The sequence below is a fragment of the Pollicipes pollicipes genome, unplaced genomic scaffold, assembly GCF_011947565.3.
Source record: "Pollicipes pollicipes isolate AB1234 unplaced genomic scaffold, Ppol_2.1 Scaffold_4881;HRSCAF=5763_pilon_pilon_pilon, whole genome shotgun sequence".
NCBI classification, from domain to species: Eukaryota; Metazoa; Arthropoda; class Thecostraca; order Pollicipedomorpha; family Pollicipedidae; genus Pollicipes; species Pollicipes pollicipes.
Window position 1 is genome coordinate 10,431,982 of NW_023596576.1, and position 20,035 is coordinate 10,452,016.

The 20,035-nt window shown below is 58.3% G+C and overlaps 1 protein-coding gene across 1 annotated transcript; it reads left to right on the plus strand.

Moving 5' to 3' along the window:
* Positions 1-863: 863 nt before the first annotated feature.
* Positions 864-19,734, plus strand: LOC119101349 (transient receptor potential channel pyrexia). The gene is made up of 2 exons (XM_037224672.1): positions 864-1,025; positions 16,839-19,734. The coding sequence occupies exon 2, from the start codon at positions 16,841-16,843 to the stop codon at positions 19,142-19,144; it is 2,304 nt and encodes a 767-aa protein (XP_037080567.1). The 5' UTR covers positions 864-1,025; positions 16,839-16,840; the 3' UTR covers positions 19,145-19,734.
* Positions 19,735-20,035: the final 301 nt, after the last annotated feature.

Here is a 20,035-nt window from a genome sequence, read left to right on the forward strand (position 1 = left end):
GCAGTTGATGGCGGTTCTCGCTACGTTGAGTGCCAGTAATCCTACAAGTTTGACGGGCATGGTTTGGGTGCTGATCTTTCGGAGATAATTTATGTTTGTTAGATACACTATCGCGTACTAATGAGAAGCTTATGCAGCCGTAATCCAGGGCCCAGTCCCAATCCCAGGGATTGAGATTCGGGGAAGATGGTGAGCCGACGTCAGCCGTGCCTGCGGGATGACGCATGAAAAGCATTGATCTCCTTGTGACTCATCACACCAGGGATTCTAGCCCCGCTGGAAATCTGGAAGATTTCATCCGGTATTCATGAAGACAGAGGAAACATTCCTTAAATCTGCTCTTTATTACAACGCACTAGTTGTGGTATTTGATATGCCTGTATCACGCGGGCGCACACTGGTGTGTGCCCATTGTGCACCACAGTAAGAGCTGGAAGTGCGACCTCCCATAGTGACCGTATTAGAAGAAATAGGCTCAAGCGACGGTGTCCGTGGCGCCGAGCACACTCGAGTCGTGGCGACCTTGGCCCGGTGACAGTGGCGACGGCGCGGCGGAGGACCTGCCGGCTGCAGGAGCCCCCGACGGCACCCGGCATGTCGCTCTTCCAATTAGGGCGCCAGTTAAAGACCGCTGGGTCCACCTCGCCGCGTACGTGCAACGGTACACCCTCTGACAGGGCGACGCCGGCTCGGCGCAGCCTCTGGACGCGGCCGGCCGGCCGGCGCGCCGTGAGAGCTCGCGGAGCGGCGCGACGCCCGCCGCAGAGCGCGAGGCGGTGACGCGGGCTGGCGGCCGCCGGGCGGAGCGCGGCGCGCGGGCACGGCGCGGGCACGGCCGACAGACGTAGCGGCGATGTCGGCGCCGGTGGATGGGGCCGGGCGGCGCGGCTCCGACCAGCTGCAGCCGCACGCGGTGGAAGTGTACGTGACGGATGAGGGCAGCGGCGACGGCCGCCGCGGCCACCCGCGGCCCGGCGGCAAGCGCAACCCCTGGTGGACCGTGCTGAGCCTGGGCAGTGTGTCAGGTGAGTTGGTCGGCGGGGACGTCCGCCCCCATCTGAGCCCCACCGCAGCCCGCCCATTAGACCCCGGTGGACCGTGCCGAACCTGGGCAGTGTGTCAGGTGAGTTGGTCGGCGGTGACGTCCGCCCCACCCGAGGCCCACCGCAGCTCGACCGCACGAGCTGACTGCTGCGGTGACGTGACTCCCACGGCCGTTCTGCCGATGGTCTACGCGGTGCGTGGTTGGCCTTTCCCGAGCAAGGGACCACCGGACACTGAGGTTTCGGTGACACTTACAAATGGTGCTATGATGTCTCGTCCCCCGCCCCCGCTGCTTGGAGCTTTCTCAGACCATAGATCGTATTTTCTTTCTTGGTGTCGACACGCGCATAACGCATAACGTATGCGGCTACTCTCGCGACTGGCGTCTCAGCCCGCAAGGAAGACAAATGAATGATGCGGTTTAGGAAACGCATTAGACTGACTAGGCCCGTGCGCCCTGTAATCACCACAGTCGCCGCGTTGCTCACTGGTGTTATCGCTCGACTCCTCGATCACGTTTCTTGCATTCTCGTCGCCTGTTCCGCACATGTTTTGCTTGTTTCGTGTCTGAAATGTCGTAGCTACGCCACCTTCTCAAACTGGATGGGCCAAACAAGCTGCTGGCGTAAATTAGCAGGCCATTGAGAATTCGAAGGAACAAATGAGTCGGGCAATACACAACTCAACCGTGGATGAAATGCGATCTGTTTGACCTTTTAGGTGGCAGGACGCTGTTCACTCACCACAGGTTCTCGCCTCCGAAAGGTCGTTCATCACGAGCGTTCATGCCGTGCATTCACATGTTCGGAGAATAACTGAAGTCGTGTGTACAACTAAAGCGCTTGTTCGTTAACACCAACATGATTTAATCAGTCATCGTTTCGTAATGCTAGAGCGCAGGAGCGAGCGGCTTTGGATGAGACTGTCACATCTAAGAATGAGCCCCTTTAAATTTTTTCCTTTCCCGCTGTGAGTTTTCTTTGCTTAATGCATGAAAGTGTTCGCAAGAAGCTCTTTTTTTCTCGAGTTATGTAGATATGTGCAGTGTTTATGAGCTTGGCTGAGATGTTTTCGTCCGTTGTTGCCATTAATAGGCATGAGCTCTAAGCATTTATTTCATGCTTTTAGCAGGCCAAATAATAAAAATTTGAGCAAGAATGACACTGGATTGCACTCTTTCAGGCATGGCAACGGGGCAAAATAGTTATTGATGACGCATAAGCCATACTTGATATGGGTGCTATGCGTCACCATAACAATTCAAAGTAGACGTAAATTTGCTGCCGTTAATTTATTGACTCCTTAATCGTGCGTCACTGCTCATCTTTGGTTATTCGATTTTCCGAGCTGAGCCGACTCGAAAATTTTGACCAGTAATTTAACACAGAAGTCAACTGCTCCCTGACCACTTTACTACAGGCTTCTCTCCCAGCACCACAATAAGCGGGTTGAGACGCCTCCACAACTTCTAGGGACCTCAGTCGCGCTGCTGCGCAGTCGCCTGCCGCTGGCGCGCCCCACCGACCCGAAGGTCGCAGGCAGCGGATATCCGCCGGTTGGTGGGGGGGGGGGGGGGGGGCGTCGCTTCTGATAACGAAGCCTGTCCCGCTGTTGAGGCACGCGCCTCAACCCGTCTCAGCTCGAGGCTAGCGGCTGGCCCTGTGACCCTCCAAACCAGACGTCCCGTCCCCGCTCCAGGTTGGCGGCTGACCCTGCGACCCTCCAAGCCAGGCGTCCCATCCCCGCTCGGGGCTGGCGGCCTTCCCTGTGATCCTCCAAGCCAGGCGTCCCGTCCCTGCTGCACGTTGGCGGCTGGCCCTGCGATCCTCCAAGCCAGGCGTCCCATCCCCGCTCGGGGCTGGCGGCCTACCCTGTGACCCTCCAAACCAGGCGATCCGTCCCAGCTCGGGGCTAGCGGCTGGCTCTCTGACCCTCCAAACCAGGCGTCCCGTCACCGCTGCACGTTAGCGGCTGGCCCTGCGACCCTCCAAACTGGGGGTCCCGTCCCCGCTCCACGTTAGCGGCTGGCCCTGCGACCCTCCAAACTGGGGGTCCCGTCGCTGCTGCACGTTGGCGGCTGGCCTCATAGGGGAACCGTTATTAGCATGGCTGATTCATATCGCCATGAATAAGGCCTGCATTTGATAACGCTGATTTACCGTTGCAATAAATTGCGCGCAGTGTAGTCTTTGTAAAATATGGTGTATTTCTTCGCGAAATTTTATTTGCTCCCTCCCACTTGTTTCCCTTCCTTTGTTTTTAACAACGTATTTCGAGAGGTACGTTCTGTGTATTCTATGCGTTAAGCTATACATTGTTCCATACATTGCTTCCATATAATTCTCAGGGGGTTCCGATTGATTTTTTTACTGTGCTCTATGGATTGACATTCCCTGACTTTCCGAGAGCACGGAGATGCTTCTGCTTGCGTCTCATAAATTCATCGCGATTCCTTTGCGAAAGCTCCCATGCTTTAATCTCTAATCGTTTGTAACTTGCGCGCGCAGTTCAGAGACTGCAATAAGCCATGTGATTATTTTGATTATAAGTTGCAAAAACGACCTACTTATAAAGCTCTAATTTCATTTGATCTCTCTCAAGCATTCCTCATAAACCGCGGTTTTGGTTGTCGACTTTGTTCATATCTCGGAGCCGGGATGGTGTCAAACTGAGCGCCCTGTCCGTCGTTAAACAAATGACACGAAGTCTGACCGGCTGCCTCCCAGCGGGATGGCACGCCGCCGGCGGGCCTGGCGCCACAGGGATCGGGCGACGAGGTGGTGACGCGGCGCACGTGTCTCAACGCAGCACTGGGTCAGCGCCGAGTCCGCACTGCACCGAGGCCACTGGAAGAGTTACGTCACCGAGCCCAGACGCGGGACTGCCGACGGCTTTGTGCCGGGCTCGGGTCGTGGCGGTCCCCCGCTGGGCTGGAGGTCACGTCACCCCCATAAACTACCAATCAGATCCACTCGAACCTTCTACATACACGACGTGCAATTATGTCGCAACACGTGCCATTTCGGGATAATTTAGGACTAATTTCACGTAACGGCGGCGTAATCGTTGCAGATGCTATCGACGGTCAGACAGCTGGACATTGTCGCGTGACACATTGCCCTGGCCCGGTCCGTGGCCTTGCCGGATGACCGGACACTTGATGACGTGCAGGTGATCTGCTCAGGTCACCTACGTCACGCCATTACGAGTCCGCCCGCCCCCAGCCTGCCGTGCTGGAGGTCTGCGGCGTCGAGTGTCGACACCAGGTCAAGCCGCCCCACCTGGCTGCAGCCTCGTGTGCTCCTCCAATGCGCGGCGGGGGGCGCATCTCGCTCTGCCGGCACCAGTAGCGCCGCAGCCCTTGTCTCGTGTCGCGCTGGACGGAAGAACGAAGTCATATCCGCTCGTATGCCACATGTTTTAACGCCTTGCGATGAAATCTGGGTGGGCCACGTGATTTTCTGCGTGTTCATGAAGTGACAGGTGCTTATTTGTCCGGGGCAACGTCAAACGTTTGGAAAACAATTTTTCTCGGGTGAGATATTGGAGATGAATCGGGCGAAGGTAACGTCGGGAAATCTGGACATTAATCCAGACCATTTATTCACATTTGAATTGGACTTGGTCAACTTTTGCGGATTTTCGTGTAATGTGAATGTGGTCCTGCAATGTGCCTATTTTGTATTTTGTGCCTTGATATTTACCGCAGGGATAATAGTATACTGATGCACCTGGATGTGGTGTGGTTATGTTTTGATGCTTGCTTTTTACCAATGTACACGTTTAGGTCCCACCACAGAATGGTTTTTACATAACCTGTTACTAAAAGTTTGGAGACACGCATTTAATGTTCACTGACGAAGATTCCGGTGGCGACTTGATCAACGTCGCGTGGGTTGGCCGGCGCGCGCCCTGCAGCGGCGGAGCGTGTGACGCTGCATTAGGAGGTCACGCTCCAGCTGGGGTTAGCTGGCTGTGTGGCCGCGCAACAGTTCGTGGCGCAACAATGAGTAATTTTGTGCGTGGCGCGTAATTACTTCGGGCACAAAACATGGTGCGGAAGTAGTTACATGACATTTATTTGTACGCAAATCTTGGTAGGAGCCTAAGTCTTCGTCTAGCAAAGGCTCCTCGTAAATCTTCTAGCGCAAATACTCGTATCCGCAATATTTCGTGTACACAATTATTACAGGTACTCGTACACGCAGTTACTTGTCTGACATGTTTGCATACGAATTTCTTTGCTGCATTTTTTGTATCGCATTTTGTTGTGCATGCATGATTTGGCACCGCGTTTGGTCGCATAGGAGATTCTTCGCATTGCTTTTTTCCATACGCGATTCCTCGCGTTACGCCTTTTCGTACCTGGGATTATTCGTGTCGCATTTATTCGTATACCCGATTTTTGTCGCATCGCTTATCTTCATACACGCTGTTCTCCGCATCACATCTCATCGTATTGCATTCCTTTGTCAACAACTCTCTGATTCGTGTGCGTTGGCGGGTGTAATCCTTCGCGAGAACTATCTGACATTATCAGTGTAAACGTTGGCATTTCTTTATTCTCTCCGTTGTTTGGCTCTTCATTCCTCATAATGCTGCTCTCCAGTTGTCTCTGAGCTATAAAACGTGCATGTAGAAGGGTCCCATCACCGACCGTGTATGCGATGATGCTCAGTCTTAGTACAGGACCTTCTAGCTCCATACGATGGAAACGCATGAGGCTGGTGTTTGGCGCGGCTCTGTGCTGATTCCCATGCCTCTATCCCTTAGCGCCGGTGGTAAACATGAGATAATGGTTTCCAATCCTGTAAGACAGTCCAAAAATGACGTTAGCTATTCTGCATAGGTCAAGGCAGGTGCCTCGGGACCATAGACATGTTATCTTTAATCTAGATACTATTTCAAAATACTGTTGGTGGTGATCTACCAACGCCGATGTTTTACCTTGGGTCTGTAGGAGAGATATGCATGAATTCCAGGAAGCGTCCCTTCCTCTCAGAACTCAGTACTCCGCGCGGAGCAATGTTCCGTGAGTTTGGGGAGGGATGTATGCCCATATGCCTCTTCCTTCAATAAATCCGTCCCACCCTCCTGGTCTCATAAAATGCTTGCAGTGGTGAGCAAAGCTGGTTGTGGTGCACTGGTCAATGTAAAGAACTGAGAGACTTAGCTGAAGGAGTCCAAGTGCGCACAAGTCGTGTAGCGCAAGTCAGCGCGCAAGCCGCGTGTGGTTTTCAACTTCGCAGAGGCGCGCGCGTGCCGTGCGCCGCGACTCCGAATTTGAGAATCGCACGTGGTTTACGCACTAGCTTGCATCTTACCTGACTGAAACGCTTCGGACGTCTTCAGCCAAAACTGACAAATTTAAATTAAAGAAATGCGATGAATTCAGGGCGCGAAAAATTACGATACGAATATTGACGCGTATGAAGAGGCAGGTATGCGGAATTACGTCTGCCAGGAAATAGTGGTGCGAAGAGATGCGTGTACCAATAAATGCGATATAAGGCATTGCGTACGAGAAGGAATGTGGTACAAGGGTATAAAGAATTCCGTGCACCCAACAATGCATTACGCGGAGAATGAGTTGCAACGAATCACAAATAGCTTTGCGGATACAAGGTCTTACGTTTTTAAAATCTGTCCGAACAAAGTTTTGTGCTCGCGAAGATTTGCATGCGAAGAAATGCGTTACAAAAGTATACGATACAATAATGTGCAGATGACATCTTGTGCACGAATTCTATGAAATTGTTATGTGGGGTTTTCTCCTGGAAGTGACAGGCGGCTCCGCGTGGGAGGTACGTGCGCGCGGGGCCGTGCGCCGTCAGCGGCGCGGCGCAGCGCGGCGCGGCGCCGTCTGGCTGGAGTTAGCCGGATCAGGCGGCGGTGTGTATGCCACGGCACGGCCCGCATCTCGGCGAAGCGGGGCGCCCGAGAGAGTCGGCTCGGCGATCCGGCTGCTGAGGTGTGCGGTCCATACCTCAGCCCGAGAGAGTCGGCTCGGCGATCCGGCTGCTGAGGTGTGCGGGTCCATACCTCAGCCCGAGAGAGTCGACTCGGCGATCCGGCTGCTGAGGTGTGCGGTCCATACCTCAGCCCGAGAGAGTCGGCTCGGCGATCCGGCTGCTGAGGTGTGCGGTCCATGCCTCAGCCCGAGAGAGTCGGCTCGGCGATCCGGCTGCTGAGGTGTGCGGTCCATACCTCAGCCCGAGAGAGTCGGCTCGGCGATCCGACTGCTGAGGTGTGCGGTCCATACCTCAGCCCGAGAGAGTCGGCTCGGCGATCCGGCTGCTGAGGTGTGCGGTCCATGCCTCAGCCCGAGAGAGTCGACTCGGAGAGACTGGAGTTTTGTAGCAAAGGAATGGGCTGCCTCAGTTTGCTATTGAAATGGGCCATGCTCAAGAAGTAAAAGTTTGAGCTAATCGCTTTCGTCTTATTTACGGTGGCTGCGATGTGCTGTTGCTGGCTCAGGAGCCCTGCTATTAGTGACCGTTTGTCATCGACTACTGGTTAGTGGACGGCAAACACAAGCAAGCAAGCGCAGTTACGCATCGACAGCCAAGAACGAGCACTCCAATGGAAGGGGAGGGGCAGAGTGTAGCCAAGCGGTGCGGAGCAGAAACTGGGTCATGCCAGATCGTCGCAGAACCGTAGTAAATTGCACACCTATTCACACGCAAGTCCACCTTGAGCTGCTCAACCGGTCAAGCAGAACCCACAGCGGTAAACCGACGACGAACGTTTTAGGTTGATGTCTTCCTATTCACATAATTCATTCGTGCACCTCCGCTGCTGAACTGCCGTGGTTTCACAAGGTTATTCGCTCGAGGTCATTTTGCACGAATAGCTGGGGCAATACGTTCTGCCTTCTGGTGGGCCAGGACTACTGCCGGCATGCTGGTTGTGCCATGGAGCACATGTCTGTCTTTCACAAAATTGCGTTGCGTGCGAGGATGTCTGGGCCTGATGCGCCAAGTCGTGCGATGCGTGGGCCCGTGGCAACACTGGTACGCAAGTGTGTCTTCCGGGCTGTGGTCGTTAACTGTTCTAATGTCTGACGTGTAGCTTGTTTTCCGAGGCAGCCGCATCTTTTGTGAGGTACCGGGGCTGAGACTCCACAAAAGATGCTGCTGAGGCTGACACCCCACAAAAGACGCAGATGAGACAATGGCTATTTATTATTTTTCGTACGCATTTTGGAACTAGTTGATGAATTAAAGTTTCAGTGAACGTCTGCATGTGCAGGTATTCATATGCATGCTTACAGGAATGTGGTAGATCTTGCAAACAAATTGGTTGCCCATTTTGAAAAAAATGCCGACCATGCTTTCTTACTGTCCTCCGTCCCAAGTCCATCCAACCATCTCCATCCACTCTCTTCTCAGCGTATGCGTAGAGAGTGTTTTATATTATTTTGTACCGTTAATTAGAGATCCCCCGTTCGCATGTTTGTATTGCGATACTACTCCGCCATCTTTCTTGTGTGCTGGGGGTCACCCACCAGCAAGACGGTGCACCGCTCAGGTGACCTCTCTGCCGACCGCCATCCACTGCGCCGCGGGGGCAGAACGAGCGGGTGGGCGATGTCTGCTGCGGATGCGGCGAGACGCAACACGAGGCACTGGCGCTGACTCAATGCTCACACTGTCCGCCTGCCACCGCCTCAAGACCGAGTCAGCTCTGATGGAGAGGCTGCCGCATGCAACCGCGCCGCCGCCGCCCGAGCCTAGCGACCTGCCGTCTGGCTGCCGTCTGCCCGAGCTAACGACTGCTATCAGACGCGGCATTGTACTGGCGCAGGCGTGACTGCCACGATGGCAAGCGTTGGGAGAAGTACGATGGCCACCCAGCGCCGTCGACCGGGTCCGTGTAGTCAGCTCAGTCAACTAACGCGCCATCGCTGCCTTGATGCCGCTGCTGATAACCAGAGCCGCTGGTGACGTGGACAATGGGCCTGGACTGGTTTCAGTAATTCTCTGTTCAGAATCCATGCCAGCATGACACGCCGCAGATGGAGGAGCAATGAAGCCCATTCGGCCCGGACGTCTGAGTGGCAATGGGACCGCTGACGTCCTCGTGGCTGGCGTCTTTTTCAGCTGATCAGTTCCATGCCGTTGGACTCGAGCCGTCGCTGAGCCTCCTCCACCGAACGCAAGCTTTGATAGATCGTAACCGGTCGTCCGGTAGTGCGAGGGGAAGTTCGGCTCGGCTCGGCTCGGCTCGGGTCTACTTTACACAAAAAATCGTCTGCCTTTTGTGCACGTTGCCTTTTTCCGCCTGCTTCTGTGAATGGTACTTCACTGATGGGTCAGATCCTGAGCGGCCGCGCCGGAGGTGATCCCGTGGTGCCGATCCTGGCTGGCGGCTGACCCGGGCCCAAGTGCCAGCTGGACCCGCCCGTTTGGAGATGGTCGCCCCGTCACGAGAGAAACCGCTCTGTAAATACTGCTTTCGACGGGCCCCTTAAGCAGCCGGTGCGATGAATGGCGTCATATACTAAAGCGCTCCTATTCAATGTTGCGCCAATGACACGGGACTATTTGCACGGCTCGGCGTACGGCACCGGCGAACGTGCCAGGTGCTGGCCGCGCCTGCAATGTCACGGACGTGCTGTCCCCGCCGCGGCTGCGGGGAGAGTCGAGAGTCGGCGGCTGGCCGATGGGACGCCCCGCCGGGCCGCCGCGCTTTGTCCGGCCGTGACGCAAGGCGCGCGCGCCGCCGTCCTGTCCTGACGTCATATTCGCGGCCGGTCGCCAGCACGCTGGGGGAGCGGCCGGCCGGCTGACCGCCCTGCCCAGCCGGTCCGCCGGCATTACGCCCGGTAATGGTCGCCTGCCGGCGGGAGGGCCGTGATGAGCGCATCAGCCGCAGCACGGCTAAATCCTGCCGGCGATATTAATAACACGGTGCGCGCGGTGAAACACCGCTCTGATTAAGGCCTGATTGTGTGATCGGCTCATTATGATCGAGTGGTGGCCGACGCCTCGCCGCGGCCGATTAACGGCGCGTCGGAGAAAATCGAGTGGGTGCTGTGTGCCTCAGTCCATTTCGGGGGAGCCACTCGGCTGCCCGCTGCATGACTGGCTCTGAGACGCAGAGGCGTAGAGTGCAAAGGTCAGCGGTTAAGTCACGTATTCCAGCCTGGCACATGCGTGGAAGTGCCACAAATGAGCCCGGTTTCTTCGGGTGCGCTCAGCCTAACGAAAGACAAGTCCTTCAGCCCGTTCAAACCAGTGAAAATGTGCCGGTGCTGCCCAAGCCGGGTTGTGACACCATTCAGTCCCAGCGGTGTTATGGGTTGTTGCTGCGGACGTGGTGTCACTAGTGGCAGAGTTTGCCCGTGCCACCGAGCCCCAGGCAGTGTGCAGGCGCAGTATGTGCAGGCGCGGGCACAGACGATGTGAAGGGTCATGCCCGTCCGACCCGACTATTTACCTGCGTCGTAAAGAAGTCAAACTACGACATGAATGACGCTGATGGCCCGGCTCATGGGTCTGCGGACGTGGTTCCCACATTCATTCTGTGTCGCAACCTCCATCGTAAGGTCAGGGCGAATCTCGTTTGTACCGCCGCCTACTCCCTGCCCGCATCATGCGTATCCTGCCATGATTTCGGGGCGTTGTGGCACGTTCGCTCGTTCCATGAATGGGACCAGCCCTGGCGTGTATGCGCCACGGCTTATTCTCCGTTCGCAGCTACGTGCGTTATCTAGCTGTGTCCACAGCGATGCGCGATCGGCGGTGATGTCCGGCGACTATGATATGCCCTCGGCTTTTACTTCACCGACCGCTGTCAACAGCTCAGTCTCACGACGTTAGCAGGCTGGCAGCTTAAGGCGCGTTAATTTCTACCTGACGCAGATGGCCTCGAGGTTTCTGCCATATCCGGCTCCCAACCAGGCACGCGCGTCGCGCCGCCACGCGACGCCACCCTGTCGGTCGCGCCCCGCTGCTGCCACCTGTTGGCATGCATTGCAACTTCGGCGACGTGTCGCGCCGGTGGGCGGGTGCGGGCCGGCGTCGCCACTAATTATGACATGGCTGTCGACACACAGTTTCAATCGACCCCCCGCCGACGCGGGTCTGGCAGGGGCCGGTCGGCCCGCCACCGGCCTGCGGCCGAAGACATCTGAATAACAAAAGCCGACGGGCCAAGTTGGTATTCCGGCCGGTTTCGAAACCGAACGCCCTAATGGACCTTCTCTCGAAACTCAGTAACTATCCGTTTTGGTCGGACTTAATGAACGTGAAAAGCCGCCCACCGCGACGTGCTTATTAATACACGTACATTATATTGGATGACGGTGTCGGGCGGATGGGCCCTGCACCTGGAGCACGCGCTCCGGTGAGCGCGAGCTTGGCCTGCACCTGGAGCGCGCGCCCCAGTGAGCGCGAGCTTGGCCTGCACCTGGAGCTTGGCGCCCCAATGAGCGCGAGCTTGGCCTGCACCTGGAGCGCGCGCCCCAGTGAGCGCGAGCTTGGCCTGCACCTGGAGCTTGGCGCCCCAATGAGCGCGAGCTTGGCCTGCACCTGGAGCTCGGCGCCCCAGTGAGCGCGAGCTTGGCCTGCACCTGGAGCTCGGCGCCCCGGTGAGCGCGAGCTTGGCCTGCACCTGGAGCACGCTCCCCAGTGAGTGCGAGCTTGGCCTGCACCTGGAGCTCGGCACTCCGGTTGGCGCAAGCTCCACCGCGGCCGGGCAGCGGCAGCGCCGTCCGGCACATTTGTATGCACACACAGAATATATTCATTCGTGTGCGCTTGAGGGCACGTGCTAATTTTCGTCGGAGAAAAGCGGCGAAGAGAGCTGTCAGCGGGTAGCCGGGCCTGGACCACACGCGCGGAGAGGAGGCACCTTGACCGTATAACTGCGGAGGTCAGCATCGTGTGAGGTCGCGAAAGATTGCTGCAGCTTTTGCACCATGCAAGTGAGACGCTGGGCTATGACACATATGCACGTTATGTAAATTTGAGCTGTGATGCAGCGAGTTTGACTTCAAGGATTGTGGCATTTGTCTGCTTCATTCTCGCTCGCCTTTTTGAGGTATTGTACGCCAAAATGACCAGATTTTGACGGTTCAGCACAAGTGAAACTGGCGCATTGAAGAGAAAGTCTGCTTGGCTGAAAATCACCTGGCTTTGCTATGATACCGGATGTGGGAGACCCATGCTAGCAGCCTGTAGATCAGTGTTAGTGATCACGCGGTGCTAGCGGTGCGCCTTGATCGGATGACGTCGGTTTACTGCCAGCCAACTGGCTGTCGCCGCCAGATGCAGTCGTGTGGCAAATATCAGCTCTGAGGCACTTTGACGAGTTTAAAGTCTCTCCAGTCTTTGGCGATGTAACTATGTTTTGTCACAGACCGGCGCAATCGATGCGTGATATATTGAAAGCAGAAAACTATGATTTTCCGGGCGTCGTCCGTAGCGACATAGGCCCCGTTCTCCTGTGTAGCCATCCGTTTAACTGACGCCACCACTCGGTTCCGCTCCCTTCACCAGGCAGTCTCTCAGCGGGCTTGGCGAGACAGCAGTGGGAGTTTCGCACCGCACGCCGCCGAATCATCAGCAGTGTTTTGCGCAACGCCTGCGCCAGCGTTGGTTGGCACCTCCATCCCGGAGAAACGCCGGATGGGGCGCGTCGCAACGTGGGAGGTTAGCGTGTGCTGGCGCGCACACCGCGATCGCTGGCCGACGGCGTCCGGTGCGCGGTCCGCGTCCGGCTGCCGGCACTGTTTAGACAGCCACCCGTATTACCGTCTGACCTGTACTCAGACCGGAGTTAGGCCTCGCTGTAGACTGGGCGTGCCCGTCTGTCTGGGACGGCCGCAGGAGGGTGAGTCTGGCCGCCAGCCGAGGTCGAGCTGGCCAACGCCGGCGCTGACGCTCCTCAGACGCCGCGCCGTCAGACCTCGTCAGACGCCGTGCGAACAATGGAGAGGGTATGGGGCATGGCTCCCGACGACAGAGCGCCGCCGCCGTGGGTGGCGCCCAGAATAGTATCCAGCCGAAGTGGGCGGAAATAGGCAGCGGCCGACTTACCTTGACGCCGAACACACGTTTCGGCGTCGGCGCAGGCTGCCAACGCGGCCGGAAAGACCGCCGCCTCCTCCTGCTGGTGACCGGGCCGCCTCTTCGCGCGCCAGATTTAGCCCCAAAAGGTGGTCCGGGTTTCCTGTTTACCGGTGGCATTTTGGCCGCCGGTGTTTGTGAATTCGGTGTCAGGTGAGTGACGTGTGGGGTGCGATATTGATCGAGTTCACCTGCCGTCGCCATTTCACCGAGTTATGCGGGGCCCGCGTCCGACGGCTGCCGGTAAACGACCACCCGGCTCCTGTTTTAAGTGGCGGAGCGGCACAAAGTTAGGAGATGAGTTGGCACGAGGGCGGTATGAATAGCGAGACGTGGCGCATGGCTGCTGGCATCCAGACCAAACACCGACCTACCTTGGTCATTAGGCATCAGAATCCTTAACTCAGCCAAATTGCGAACATATCGTAATAGCGCACTCGATTGAACAACACGAACGAGAATGAACAAACGGCAGGCAGATCCTGCCCCAAATCGCCGCAGGGCTCGGTACACACACCGCGGCGCGCCACCGTGCCACCAGGTGGTGGCCTATCCCGGACGCTGCGAACGACTGATGTCCACCCGAGCCAGCCGTCACGGCTCGGAGCCCGTCCACCCGGCGGGCCCGGGATGGCGCTCCGTTCTTGGCGAGGAGTGGCGGACGATATCCAGCCGTGACCTCTCACCCCGCTGCCGCTATCCCACCGTGACCTCTCACCCCGCTGCCGCTATCCCACCGTGACCTTCCATCCCACCACCACCACCATCAAACCGAGCCGTTTCATTCCACCGGTACTATTCCGTCGTGACCTCACGCTCCACCGTCACTATCCCACCGTGGCCTCCCATCCCAGCACTACCATTCCACTGTGACCTGCTGCCCAAACGCCGCCAAACCATCGTGACCTCCCTCCCAAACGTCACCATCCCATCTTGATCTTCCATCCCGCCGCCACCATCTCACCGCGACCTCCCATACCGCTGCCACTATCCCACCGTGACCTGCCATGACCCAACCCACCGTCCCAGGGGCCAGGCAACGAGCCGGCACGGCGGCCAGCACCGCACCAGCGGCCCCCCCCCCCCGCTGGAGGCAGCGACCCCCCTGCTGGAGGCAGCGGCCCCCCGACTCCGCCAGCCGATGTTTGTTTATCGTCTAATCGTGCCGGTGAATGAACACGCTCGTGTGTTTGAGGTGTGCTGGGCGGTCTCGCTCGCACCTGGGCGCGGCACTGACCGAGTGGCGCGGCTCAGTCAGTGGCGGCGCGGCGCGGTCAGTGGCGGCGCGCTGGCCGCCGAGACGAGGCGCAGCCGGCGGCGCGCTCCGGGGGTCCCTGGCCGGCCGTGCGCGACTCCGGCGGCCCCGCGGTGCAGGCACACCCTCCCAGCGCGTGCCCGAAGAGCTCGAATGAGCGTGGTCGTCTGTTGACTGGCAGTGAAGCGTGCCTGTCGTCTGCGGTGGCGTCCCCCTGGAGACAAAGTGAGGACGCCGAGTGGCGATGGTCGCGGCTAGCGCGAGATGACGGCAGGTGGCGGAGTGACGCAGACATGTGAATTGTTCGCTGTCCCCCACGCGAGTCGTGACTTGCGCAGTCTTTGACGTCACAGGCCAAACCACGGGATATCGGGTGCGGACAGCGCTGTGTCGCGCTCTCGCGTGCCCCTGAGGCCGTCGGATGGGGCCGCGACGACGGGGACGGAGGCTAAATCGCGGACAGCGCTGTGTCCGGGAGGCCGTCGGATGGGGCCGCGACAGAGGCTAAATCTGGTGTAAAGTAAGCACGGCGGGCTGTCAGCTGAGCCAGGGTGCGCAATGACGTCACGCACTTGTCCGAGGCACGGGCTGTGATGTTAACGGTGTTTTCTGGGTTTGTTGTGATATCATACAGCGGCACCAGCCCGACCACTGACTGGCTGAAAATGCTGGAAGGCTGCCGGATCAAACACTAGGATCTGATTGGTGGCGGTGGTATTTTGGAACCGGAATGCTGTAAAATGTCATCTGCTGTTACATCAAAAAGAAGCCGCTGGAAATATTGGAATGGAAGAGAATTAAAACACTTTTTAAACTTAAAACTAAAGAAACTTCGAAGCTAAGAGAATTACCTAGACATTCAGCTACAGCCGTTAGAGTTGTCCGACTTTCCACAGCATTCGTATTACATTTGGCATGCACTCATGCCGAAATACAACGCCGTTGCAATGCCGGACAGTGGTTTAGATACAAATGATGTGGTAAAGCTGCAGATAGATAGGCCATGTCAGGCGACAGCGAAAGCAGGGCAGGTCATCATTACATGTCATTGAACGTGAGGGGATGTGACGTACACGACTGGGGGCGCCGCCTCACCAGTGTGCCTGTGCTGGCGTGCCTGGCTGGGGACGCCGCCTCAGCGGGGTGCCTGTGCCGGTGTGCCTGGCTGGGGGCGCCGCCTCGGCGGTGTGCCTGTACCGGTGTGCCTGGCTGGGGGCGCCGCCCCACCCGCGGCGGTACTCCAGGCTGCGGTGTGCCTGGCTGGGGGCGCCGCCCCACCCGCGGCGGTACTCCAGGCTGCGGTGAGCCTGGCTGGGGGCGCCGCCTCACCCGCGGCGGTACGCCAGGCTGCGGTGAGCCTGGCTGGGGGCGCCGCCCCACCCGCGGCGGTACTCCAGGCTGCGGTGTGCCTGGCTGGGGGCGCCGCCCCACCCGCGGCCGTGCGTCAGCGTGTGGCGTGCCTGGCTGGGGCGCCGCCCCACCTGCGGCGGTACGTCAGGGGAGCGCTGCAGCCGCCCGTCTGCGGCAGACAGGCGTCAGTGAGGCCTGGCACCGTCTGGGGTGAGCCGCCGCTCAGCGCGTCCCCGTCAGGCGGTGGCGGCGCCGGCGCGCTCGTACCGCGGCCGTCTCGCTCGAGTGGAGCCGGCCGCTCTCAGATGGAGTCCCTCGCTGATCTCCTGACCCCGCAACGCTATCAGAGCCATGGCCGGTATGTCATGGCTGCTGGCAAACAATGGTCTGCTAACACTGGGCTGGAGTCGCAGCTCCGAATATGTTTGTATTCTGCCAGTACAAATTTTCTGGCAGAAATAGAGGTTTCGGCGTGCGGTAAAAATACTGAACCTAAAAAAGTACATGCTCATTATTCGTCCGCGATATTCTAAGGTGAGTAAGAGAGTCAACCGCTGTCTTGTGCAAACCATCATTCTTGTCCATAAACACCACGCAAGAGTGAGTCTCATTTCAGCTGACGCTGCCCCCTCTGACGTTCTAAATCTTTCATCGTACTGCGCTTGCCTGGTCGCCATGCTATACTTGTGTTCATCCCCTGTGAACTGGTCCGCACTGACTGTTCCCAAACCGCCGAACTGAAGGCAGACAACACTGTTATGCCCTTGTTCTGCAATGCCATGCGCTGATCAAGTCTGACCCGTGTCAGCCTTTCACGGCTTATGATGGCTGTGATGGCTGTGTTGGCCTTTGCTGATTGCCTCTGACCTGTTCTGATGCATAACGATCTTAGCTAACCTGTATTGACCTGTGTTTACCTGTACTTTCCCTTGGTTACAGTCCTGTGCTGACCCTTGATTCACTCTGTTGGCCTATGATGACTTGACCCGTCACCTCTTGCTGAAATCATTTAACCCTTGTTGACCCGTGTCCGGCGTGACCCGAACCGCGTCAGCCTGCACTGGCTCGTGCCGAGATGTGATGACGCATGCTGACCCGTTCTGTGCCGGCGGCAGTGATGGCGCGGTCGCTGCGCCACCAGACGTCCGGCTGGCTGGAGATGTCGCGCCGACGGCAGATGAGCCACCGGCACTCGCCGCTGAACCCGCCGCAGCCGACGGCCGCCGACCAGCAGCTCTTCCAGGCCATCGACAAGCGCAGCCTCGAGCTGGTGACGACCAGCCTCGACCGCGGAGCCAACGTCAACGCCGTCAACGGCTTCTTCGGCGAGTCGGCGCTGCACCAGGCGGCGCGCGTCAAATGGCGACAGGGCGTGGAGCTGCTACTCGGACGCGGCGCCGACGCCAGCATCGAGAACAAGTTCTTCCAGACGCCGCTGCACTTCACGGCGGTGGCCGGCTGCGCCGAGTGCCTGAGCGTGCTGCTGGCGCGGCGGCGCAGCGCCGTGTTCGTGCAGGACATGCGCGGCTACTCGCCGCTGCACGACGCCGCGCTGGGCCACGAAGTGCGCTGCGTGCGCCAGCTGCTGGAGGCCGGCGCCGAGGTCAACTTACCCGACAACCAGGGCGAGACACCGCTGCACAAGTGCGCCAAGGCCGGCTCCATACCGAACGCGGTGGCGCTGCTGAACGGCGGTGCCGACCTCAAGGCCAAGAACTCGGAGGGCGAGACGGCGCTGGCGATGATGCTGAGGAACATCCCGAACGCGCTCGACAGCATCCTCGACCACTGCCTGGTGCCGAACAAGCTGCCGAAGAACAACAAGAACTTCGAGATCACCGTCAACTTCAAGCCGCTGATCCGCGCCGACGCCATGTGCCACACGGACATGCTCCGGAACTTCATTCGGATCGGCGAGTCGGACGTTCTCATCCACCCCGTGTGCCAGGCGTTCCTGGCGCTCAAGTGGCATCGCGTGGTCAAACTCTTCGTGTTAAAACTGCTGTTCTACATGGTGTTTGTGGTTGTGAGTACGTTCTTCATCCTCAATAAGTTCGTGTGGGAGAAAGAAAACCGGGTGATCCACCCGGCGGCGAACGCGAGTGCCAACAACGTCAGTGAGGGCACGCAGTCCCCAGGTGCATCTGGCGACAGTGATAAGGAACGAACTTCTACGTTCACGGCCAAAATCATGGAGTGGGAAGCGGGCTTTTACTGGACGTCCGTGACCATGGTTGCGATTCTGGTGGTGCACGAGGTCCTCAACATCATCTCGTCCGCGTCCAACTACTTCACCAATGCCGTGTCTTGTTTCAACTGGTTGTTGTTCCTCATGTTCTTTGCCGTCAGCGCCAAGGGTGGCGGTGCCTGGCAGACACACATGGCGGCTTTCTACGTGCTCTTCCTCTGGTCCAAAACCATGCACATGGTCGGACAGTTCCCCAGCTGCGGCATCTACGTGAGCATGTTCATACGTGTCGCCAATGTGTTCTGCAAGATATTCTTCGTCTACTTCAGTCTTCTCGTGGCGTTCTCCATCAGCTTCCACCTGGCCTTCCGCACTGAGGGAGCGTTTTCCGATCCGTTCAACTCGTTCATGAAGACGCTGACCCTGATGCTAGGAGAGGTGGACTATGAGGCTCTCTTCCTGGACAAGACCCAGCCTCCGCTGCGCGGCACGAGTCACATCATATTCTTCCTGTTCCTCGTCCTCGTTTCCATCATCCTGTCCAACCTGCTCGTGGCGCTGGCCGTCAACGACGTGCAGGGCCTTCGCCAGGGCGCCCACCTAGAGCGCCTCAAAAAGCAGTCACAACTCATATACAACACCGAACTGATGACGGCCTTCATGAAGTCGCTGTGCAGTTGCAAGTGGCTGCAGGTCGCCACACAACCCGTGCTGGACTCGATCCATTTGGACGTGCTCTCCAAGCGCGTGTTCCTCCTTCCCAACCATCCGCAGAAGTCGCACCACTTGCAGATCCTTGACTACAAGACCAAAAGCATCCGCGAGCACAAGATCAGCAAGGAGATGTTGGAGCGGATCTGGCGCGCGCTGCAGAACCAGGAGGGTCGCGAGGCGGGCTCCGGCGGCGGCTCCTGGGGCGGACGCCCGACGGCGCCGGCCGCCCCTGGTCGTCGCAACACCTCCCTCCGGTCTCCCGAGACCGACGGCATGCTGCGGATGCACCGCGGCCGCGAGGTCGCCGCGGCGCGCGCCGTCTCTTTCGAGGACATCAAGGACCTGCTGAGCAACATGGAGGCGCGGCTGTCGGCGCAGCTGCAGCGCCAGCTGGATGAGTTTCGCCGGGATGTGGGCGGGCGCAGCGGCCCCTGGCCTGAGGCCAAGGAGGGCGGCGGCTCGCAGCCTCTCCCCGGAGAGGCCGGCGACGAGCGAGAGCCGCAGGAGCAGCCCTGCTGATGACACCTGCGCCCTCTGTTATGGGGTGACCGCACTGGTCAGGCGAACATGAGCGTGGTGCAGTGGGGTCGTGCGGCGAAATGCTAGTCTACCGTCCCGGCGGAGCCACGCCGTCCACGTGACTCCTCGCCCCAGCAGTGAACGCGTCCGTTTGTTTTAGGTGTTCTGACAATCGTTCATGGCAGTGGACTGGCGGTCAGGGTTGTGACGAGAGGAGGAGACAGAAGGATTGGGCATTAGCACGCTTCGGACTGGTGCGTTGCAATCCCATTTCCCAGTGTAAACGATCTCGCTTTGGAGTCGTTAATGACGTGTAATCACGTGCCCGTGCCTTGCGAAGCATTCTAGCTGTGAGACGGTGCCTATCGCTCTGCTTCTGGAGCCTCCGAACTCGTTTTCGAACAAATATAGGCCGGCAGGGGCTGAGGGAGTAGGGCCGGCGCCCTGTTGCGGTCCGGCGCTCGGTGGCGGCTTTTCAACAGAAACGCTGCTGTGGGTCTCGCTGAAAAGTCTCGCCTGCGTCCCACGTGAAGTGAAGAAATGCATGCTAGTCTGTGGTCTGCGTATTTATTGAAGTGCATAAATGTTTCCGTGTCTTCACCTGGTTCTCTGACGGAACAAAGCCCGTGAGCGAAGGCTATGAAGTGCACCAGTTGCGAATGATGGAGGTGCAGTTGCGATAGTGATCACCGGTGCTGCTGTCTGGCGTCGCTGCTCGAAGTCGGGGAGCGCGTCGCCATGTTCGCGTCGCCGGGGCAGGAGGAGGAGGGGGGAGGGAGGAGACGGCCGGATTTCCTGCCTGTCTAGTGAGGCGGCGGGCAGGATCTCCGCCTGTGCGGCGGCCATACTCAGACAGAGGACAGCTGTCACCTCCGCTCTGCAGCCGGCCAG